This window comes from Cajanus cajan, chromosome 10, assembly GCF_000230855.2.
Source record: "Cajanus cajan strain Asha chromosome 10, NIPB_CcT2T_4, whole genome shotgun sequence".
NCBI lineage: Eukaryota > Viridiplantae > Streptophyta > Magnoliopsida > Fabales > Fabaceae > Cajanus > Cajanus cajan.
The window spans coordinates 31,429,486-31,439,372 of NC_138526.1; the positions used below are offsets into that span (position 1 = coordinate 31,429,486).

Consider the following 9,887-nt stretch of genomic DNA (forward strand, 5'->3'; position numbering starts at 1 on the left):
AATTTTATCATTTAATGATCCAATCAAATTTGGCTGCTATAATTATTATCATTAATATAAAAAAAATTAATTTTTTTTTTATTTTTTGTGATTTGTGACTGATTTTATAATTGATCATTATCTTAGCCACTGAAATCTAATCCGTCACCAACTTATATACAAATCAGCCGCTACTAATTGCTAAAGGATGAATAAATTATAATTTAAAATAAAGTTGAATAGTGATGAATTTAGCGACCGAATCTTATATGAGTATAGTCATTAAATTAGTAACTAATTTACAATAGTAATCAAATCATTATGTTATTTTGACTTTTTCTTGAAGTGTGAAAGAAGAATAATGTAATATTTGTATCTTTTCAAAGAGAAAAAAACAATTTACTTTAATGAGATTAAGTTAAATAGACTAGATTAAATATTTTAACATAAAAAGGAAGAACAATATAATATTTTTATTTTTTTATGAAAAAATAACGTAATTTACTCTTAATTTATTAATGGATAAATGCATCTTACTTGATATAGCATTATTTTAACATATCATTAATCAAGGTGATATCTTGGACTATTACATTGATTCTTTTAAAAGTTTGGCAAACATGAGAATTTCATTAATACATTAGGCTATTCACTTAATTCAACCTTTAGATCATTTAAAAAAAATCATTCTACACATGTAGGATAGTAAAAACGCGTCATCCAACCCTTTTAGTTCGGTCCACCTCAATTCATTTTCATAGTGAGTTGGTTTGGCTTGATCCACCAATTTGAATGTTCAAAAAATTTTAGTGTGACTCAGCCAATCAAGGATTAGTGAACTAAATAGGTTGATCCACTAACCTACTTAATTTTTTTTATAAAAAAAAATTAAAATAAATTCCAATTTAAAATTATCTCCAACCTAAAACAACATCTAATCTAAAATAAAAATTGTCAAACTAAGTATTATGTATAAAATATTAAACTTAATTAAAAAAGTGTACAATTTCAAACAGTCAAAACAAAAAAAATAAAAAAATTATTGTCATCAGAGAGTAATTATTCATTAATATTAAACTTCATTGGAAACTCAGGTAGATAAATCTATAGTAATTTTATGTTGTTTAACATCAATTGTATCTTTCTCTACAAAAAAAAAAGATACCTTATTAAATAATATATATAATAATAAATAATTAAGTGAATCATTAGTGGATTGAATTGATAACAGGTGTATTAGTTAAGTAAATAGTCTAATCCACCACAACTTAATCAAAATGGATCGAGTCAAAAGTGGATTGGATTAAATTTTTGGATCAATTAAAAAAAATTTGATTTTTTTGTCCGACCTAACTTGTACTTGTTTTTACAGTAAACCAGGCTAACCCACACACTTTAACAACCATACCAGATTCTTGTACTTTGAATTAGGGTCCATTATATTTAGCCTTTTATTTATTTATTAAAGTTGAAGTTCATTTTGAAAGACTTTTATGTGCCGTACATGTTATTTATTTTCTTTTGTTTCGTAATATACAAATTTAAAATAAGGAAATGGAACTCCAATCTCAAGCTGCGAAAATCTTCGGACTTATCATTCATAATACAATCTGCTTTAAATTTTAATTTAATACATTTGCCCTGACAAATAATTTGTAATATATGGTTGTTTCTTAGTACGATATATATCTTATACAACACTAATGCGCCTTAAATTTTAATTTAATGCATTCAATGCTCTGCTAGGTAATCTATAATATCTTGTTGCCTTCTTTACACGATATTCTTAATTAGATGCTACATTGAAATCAGACTTTAAAGAATTGTAGAAGAATTTTTTATTATAAAATATTTTGTGATATTAAATTAAGATTTTTTAATATAAAAACCTATGTAATTTTTAATTAAAATAACTAATTGTTTTTAAGAATATATAAAAAAATTGATAGTATTTAATTAAGATAATTAAGATTTTTTTTAAAAAAATACGTCAAAATATGATGATATTTAATTAAAACTTTTTACTTAAAAAATTTATCAGTATTAAAAATATAGAGATTTTAATAGATTGATTTGTAGAATTGATTTTGTATGTATTTATCTATATATTATTAAAGGTATAATAGCTTTTTTTTGAAAATTTTGATTCACATATTTTTTAAAACTTTTTTTTTTCTTTTTAGAATTCAAATATTTTCTATTAATCTTTAATAAATTTAGGGAAATCAATTATGAATGTCACCTTTTTAATGACAATTATGTGTTTTCAATGTTTTTTATTTCAGTTTTTTTATAGATTTTATGATATTATTTTTAATTCATAAGAAATTTCTATTTTTCTTTAAAAATTTTACGACTCAAAACTTGAAAAATTTTAGATAACTAAAATTTTTAATTTAATACATTCAATTCCCTAAACTGGTGGACATTTTATAAAGACAGTACTTTTGTTGAACTGTTCTTTTTAAAGTGATTTTTTGATGTGTATGTTGAACTGTTTTTTTAAAATATATTTTTATTATTATTATTTTTTATCTATTTCTTAAAAATTATTTTTTAATAATCATTTAGATTAATTATTTTTTAAATTTCGAACTAACTGATCCAATTGCTTATATTTACTCAAGCAGAAGCCACAAACTCACTAATTCACTTAGCCATGGCTCTAGATTTCAACTCATCAAACTCCTTGTATGACTTTGTGATCAGAGATGGCAATGGCGTGAAAGGTTTGGAAGACTTAGGTTTAGCAAAGGTGCCAGATAAGTACATACAACCCCCAGAGAAACGAATCAACAAGGAAGATTCAAGGCCAAGTGATGCTCCACCCATTGACTTGTCAAAGCTCAATGGACCTGAACATGAGAAAGTGGCAAATGAGATTGTTAGAGCAACTCAGACTCTTGGCTTCTTTCAGGTAGTGAATCATGGTGTGCCTTTGGAGTTATTGGAATCACTTAAAGATGCTGCTCACACATTTTTCAGCTTGCCACCAGAGAAGAAAGCTTTGTACAGTGTTGGAGTTAGCCCTAGCCCATTGGTAAAGTATGGAACTAGCTTTATGCCTGCCAAAGAGAGGGTTTGGGAATGGAAGGACAGTATGAGTATGAAATATAGCAGTGATGAAGAAGCTCTTCAATATTGGCCTAATGAGTGCAAGTATAAACTTCTTGTCTTTTGATATATAATGAGTTTGTTTGAATATAAATTTAAAAATATTTTTAAGAATTTTTTTTATTAAAAAATGTTCTTTATTTTTTATAGAAAAGTTCTTTAAAAGTTCTTAACATATATCTAAATAGATATATACTTTTGATATATAAATTAAACACTTGAAAACTTTATTTTTATACTTGATAATTGTGATAAAGATCTTGTTTGTTTAATTAACCTTACGTTATATTTGGATGGGATATTCTAGAAATTTGAAATATTTGTAATTTAAATTACTTGAATTCTATTTTTCATCATTTATTAATGGTGTATTTGGATGAGAAATTTTAAAAATTTTTAAAATTTAAAATTTTTAAAATTTGAATTACTTTGATTTTAATTTTTATTTTTTTAAATATTTTGTTTGGATGAGTCAATTCAAAAATCTTAAATTTTAGATTCTTAGTTTTGACATGGCAATTTGATTTCCACCATAGTGTAATTGATTATATATATATATATATATATATATATATATATATATATAGAGAGAGAGAGAGAGAGAGAGAGAGAGAGAGAGAGAGAGAGAGAGAGAGAGAGAGAGAGAGAGAGAGAGAGAGAGAGAGAGAGAGAGAGGAGAGAGAGAGAGAGAGAGAGAGAGAGAGAGAGAGAGAGGGGGGGGTAAATTTTAAGATTAAATTTTATAAAAACAAATATTAGCTATTTTTTAAATATTTATTTGTTTTAAAATTGATATTAGATAATATTTAAAAAATAAAAAATATTTTGTATATTAAATAATTTAAAAACTGATTATTTTTATATAGGTTAGATAAGAAAGAAAAAAGTAAGAAGAGTTTTAAATTTTTTTCTTTTAAGAGAATTTAAAATTTTACTATTTTACAGAATTTGACAAATACTTAAATTTTAAATTTATTTAAATTCTCTATTCCAAACAAAATATTTCATTCCAAAACATTTAAGATTCTTTAAAAAAAATTACTCTATTCAAACTTTTTATTCAAAAAGTTACAAAAATAAATATGATATATAGTATAATCAAACTTAAATTATATAAAAAAAAAAACCAAATATGATATATAGTATAGTCAAACTTAAGTTATAACATTTGATCTCTTACATACTATCTAAATTTCATACTAATAACTCTTTATTACTAAACCAATCTTACAGGTTCTAATAAAAAATAATCGTGACACTTTCTTTATAATATAATATGTTGGTCTAAAGTATTTCTTTCTACATTCTTTCTACATTTTTAGGGAATTATTACTTGAGTTTATGAAGTTAGCAACCAAGATGATTAGTGGAGTTTTAGGAATCTTGATAGATGCACTTGGGGTCTCACCAGATGAATCAAACATAGAGCATCTTCTCAGCATGAAAGTAATTAACATGAACTACTACCCAGCATGTCCAAATCCAGAGCTTACAGTAGGTGTAGGGTGTCACTCAGACCCAGGAATTTTTACAATCTTGCTCCAAGATGGAATTGGAGGCTTATATATCAAAGTGGAAAAAGAAGACAACAACGTTGGAGAAGAAGAGTGGGTTGAAATTCCACCAATACCTGGAGCTCTAGTCATCAATGTTGGTGATATGTTACAGGTTTGATATCTTAAAACCTAAGACTCAAGTGATCAATAACTCAAATGAAATACAATGAAGGTAAAACTTGATAACTAGGATATTATAAAATTGAGGGAGCTATCATGATAACTAGGTAGTACCAATATTTTTTAGTCATACTATTAAAGTTAGGATGATAAAATACATCAATTGATCTAAACACATTATTCACTCACCTAAAGTGAGATAGGACAAGTTAACTGATGAATAGAAAGTGGATTGGAAAATATAGTTCACCTTGTTTATAAATGGGTTTGGTATGTTGACTAGCCAAAATTAACCTAAAAAATCAAAATAAAGGAACATCTAGAAAATATTAAAAAGAATACTAAATGATTTTTAACACATCTCCCATTTTCTCTTATAAACGTGCATATTAATTATAGTTTTTTTAATTATATAAATACTTAAATTAATAAATTACATGTGATCATAAAGTACTAATTTATTGGTTGTTATTTGTTTATGTACTGTATTGCATTTATAAATTCTTATTAAATAAATTTTAAACTTATTATGACATGTGATCATTATGACTTCAATTTTTTATTTTATTTTTTTTCAACCTAATAAAAAAATCAACTAAAAATTAAACATTATATAAGAAATGTTACATACAGTGATGTATAAAAATTGTTACTATACATATAATATATATAGATATAAATCTATTTGACATATAATTACTCATCATAATTTTAGTGTTGATGTTGAATGAATTGTATGTCACTATAACTTATACATATATATATATTTTTTTAAATAATATATCAACATATGTATTGTATCTATAATGTAAGTAAAAGTAATTTTTAATAATAAGTATTGAATCATTATAGGATATATGTCACTACATGAAATTTTTCTTTATAGTGAAATTATAAATAATTTATATTATACATTAAAATCTCTAACTTAGATAGTGAAACACTCACTCTCTCCCCCCTTTCTCAATTAGAGATTTTCAACATCCATTACACTCTCTCTTTCTCTCACACACACTCCCCTCAAATTTATTTAATATTTCGTTTCATTAATTTAAATTGACTTATATTCATAAAAACATATTACACGTCAATTTGAATTAATGAAATGAAGTATCAAATAATTTTCAAATTCTATAAAAAACTTGTAGACTTGACCTATTTATTAAAAACGTTCAATTTAGCAGTTGAATTTAGCTTTGAATAATTGGATCCCCCATATACATACAAGAATAACTCTTGGTAGAATTAATCTACTCAATAACTAATGACATACGATGAATTTCAAAGATTTAACTGTTAAATTAAAACTTTTAATGAGAATATCAAATCTACAATTTTTACAAAATTTGAAAATTAATTAATATTTCGTTATATAAATTTAAATTAATATATAATATGCTTATATATATATATATATATATATATAAACCTAAATAACGAAATATCAAATAATCTTAGAATTTTATAAAAATATTTGTAAACTTTATCTATTTATTAAAAAAATTAATTTAATGATTAGTTGAAATTTAATGTAAATAATAATTTATTGAATGAAGTAACTTTTAGTAAAGTTACTTCACTCAATAACTTGTACATTGAATTTCAATGATCCAACTATTAAATTAAAAATTCTTAATGAATAAATCAAATTTATAAATTTTTATTAAATTTAAAAACTATTTAATATTTCATTATATTAATTCAAATTAATTTTTATTAACAAAATCATATTATACATCAATTAAAATTAATGAAATAAAATATTATAAATATGTGTAGACTTGATCTATTTAGTATAAAGTTTTAATTTAAAGGTATGATTGTTGATATTCATTATAAAGTTGTATATGTTTATTACAAATTTTAATATTAATATAATTTAAAATTTCAAAAATAATTGTTTATTATGAATCATATTTATAATTATATAAAATAAATAATTATTTTGTGCGATATATGCATATGTTAAGTTTAGTATAAAAGTTAATATATTAATAAGGATAAAAAAGAATACATATAATGATAATATTTTGTTGATAACAAACAATGTCATACTCATAAATTGAATGAAAAATTCGATACATCTTTTTAAAATTTGCGACAACTACATTATTCTTTTAATGTAATAAAAGTGTATATTTTTAATGAAATGTTGTGTCTAATTTTTTATTTTATTTTATGTAGTATATGTCTAATTTGAAGTCGTATTTATTATTTGGCTTTGACTCATAAAATGCCATGATACTCAATATTAAAAATAAAATAAAATGTCATGATAGACCATCCATCACGAGAGATCCTGATAGAGGATTGTATCAAAGGAAAGGCTAAATAGAGAGAATTCTAAGAAAGAAAGACCTACCATCATCATACCCATCTCCACGTATAATCATATAATAGCCAAAATTCACCAAACATCATGGGCCTATATTATTGAATTGAAAAAGATAACACAATTTTAATATATAATATCGAGATAAAACTTTAATTTTAATTGAAAAATAACAATTATCAAACTTAATAAAGTATATATCTAAACTTCATTTTGAAAAGTGATCTGATGACACTATAAAGTCTGATTGCTACAATTTGGAGGGCCTTCATGGTGATTGCTTCAAATCAAAAAGCAGACTAAAACAAGAGAGAAAAAACAAAAGGGAGAGAAAAGAAAAATATTAAGAGAGAGAGAGAGAGAGGAAAAAAGTGACACTTTAGACGACAATGAACGGTAGTGTATGGCGAGTGACGATCATGCATGATTGTCAGAGGTTGGAGAGAGGAAGCAACAATAGGGCTTGTTGGCCACTTTAAATTAAAAGAAAATAAAAATACTAAAAATAAAAAATTTAAAAATTATTATCAAAATAAATAGTTTGTAATTTAATTTTAAAAATTATATCTATTTATTTTTCATTTTTAAAATTTATAAAAAATAAATTTAAATATTAATTTTATTATATGTGTAGATTTAAGATAATATTTATAATTTTATTTATTTATTTATTTAGTTTTTAATATATTATGAATATGATAAGTTGTTTATTAGATTAGATAAAATGAAATTGATTTATTTTAATATTTTTACTTAAATTTAATTGTATAAATTTTGTGATTTTTCATCAATTTTTCTTACTTTAATATGATGCCTTCTCGTAAGCGTTTTCTATTCGAGTGACCCATGATAAAACATGGAAAACAAAATGTTTAAGAGAAATATTTTCTATTCAAATACTCTATGTTTAAAATGCCAATTCTAGAAGTGTTTTTTTAATCCTATCCAAGGCTGATACAAACTATTTTATCAGCTTTAGAATAGGGTAATAATATCTTGTCAATGTGGGAAACAACTCATTAATTAAAACAAAATTAATAATTTAACTTCGATTCGTTGATTATTGAGTTCTATAATAATAATAATTACTATAAAAGTAAGCTGTGGACAATTGTTTTCTACGTGAAAATCATTTTCTGTTTTTAATAAAAAAAAACTTGTTTGAAAAGAGTAGTGTTTAATTTGAAAACTGTTCTCAAAACTAATAACTTGTTTTAGTTTTAAAAACCAAAGCAGAACGTTTCTAAGTTGTTTAGGTTTTCTACTTTTAATTTTTTAATACCCACGTTTTCCCTAAACTTCTACATCTTTTCCCATTTTTACTCTTTAAATTATATATATATATATATATATATATATTTTAAACGGATATTAAAAAATAAAAAAGAAAAAAATAATCAAACACGCTCTAAAAGTATCATTATATAAGTTGGTTGCATGTAAAAATATAAATGCATTGATTTAGTACTGTATCAAAATTAAACTCATGAACATACCAATGTATCATAATAACCATTAATTGTTGGTAATTCTATGTTGAATATGTAAGATACTGAGCAATGGGAGGTACAAGAGTGCTGAACACCGTACAAGAACAACTAGATCCCAACCTAGGATATCCATTCCATTCTTTATTCAGCCTTTACCTGTGGGGAAGATTGGTCCATTCTCAGAGGTGGTGAAGAATGACGGATTTGCTCGATACAAAGAAGTTGAAATACAAGATTACATGGACAACTTTTTTGGGAATGCTCATGAGGGAAAAAACAAGTCTCTTGATTTTGCAAGGATCAATTCTACCAAATGATGAGTTCAATGCTATATATAAGAGCTAACATTTATGTTTCTTTTACGTATCCCATAATAATGAGTTATATTCCATATATACAATCGGTTTCCTTATCTTTCTTTTAATTTGGTGTATGAGAGGATGGGCTTAATAAAAGCACCCAAAGAAAGAAAATTAAGTGACTTTTAAATATTTTATAGAATAACTTGAAATATTATTGTATTTATTTATTAGTATAAGTTTTATTTCAATTTCATAACAATAATAGGTGATGACGCATGTTGAGTTGTCATTCATTGTGTTTGTTATTTAATGTAAGGTTTACATTGTATTGAGGTATCAATAAAAGAATTTGAATATTATTCCTATTATAATATTTTTTATTTTCTCCTTGATTCTAAATTCTAATGATAACTTTAGGTTATTTTCTAGTAGTGTAGCTTTAGCATGCTATTAGTGTCACTTGTCAAATTTTCTTAGTAATGACTAGCTATATGCTAAGGTTTCAAGTTTGATTTCTTTAAGACTGGGCTCCAGATTAAGTAGTTTAATCCCTTAACCTCAACCCCTAGTCCCCCACGAAACGCACAAATTTCAAAATTCAACACATATTAAAACAAAAATAAAAAAGAGCAACTCAACAAAAAGAGCATTTTTTCTAAGGTAAGCTTAGAGAGAAAGTGAAAAATACCCTTGTTGTCAAACTTAAGGTTTTGGGAAACTAGTAGGATTTTGTCCGAGGAGAAGAGCCCGAGCCTCAATTAGGAACAAGTGAAGAGGTGAGTGTTGCTAGGAAGAGTGGCGAACGTTGTGAGTGTATATGTTTCATGACTCACTCCGTCTACCTTATGCCTTCTCGATCTGTTTACTTTACTTTCCTACTTCTTGGAATGGTAGAATTGACATGTTAGGGTTCAATGGGAGTACAAGAAAAAGGGGGCGTGAGCCACATTAGGACTTAAGTTCATATTCTGCTTTTGGGAAGGGAAAATTTGAT

General features: G+C 24.7%; 1 protein-coding gene across 1 annotated transcript; it reads left to right on the top strand.

Annotated features, from left to right (window-relative positions):
- The first annotated feature begins 2,595 nt into the window (after positions 1 to 2,595).
- On the top strand, positions 2,596 to 9,258 carry LOC109790572 (scopoletin 8-hydroxylase). Its single transcript, XM_020349750.3, has 3 exons — positions 2,596 to 3,138; positions 4,416 to 4,761; positions 8,651 to 9,258. Exons 1-3 carry the CDS (start codon positions 2,639 to 2,641, stop codon positions 8,906 to 8,908), a joined length of 1,104 nt encoding a protein of 367 aa, XP_020205339.1. The 5' UTR covers positions 2,596 to 2,638; the 3' UTR covers positions 8,909 to 9,258.
- Positions 9,259 to 9,887: the final 629 nt, after the last annotated feature.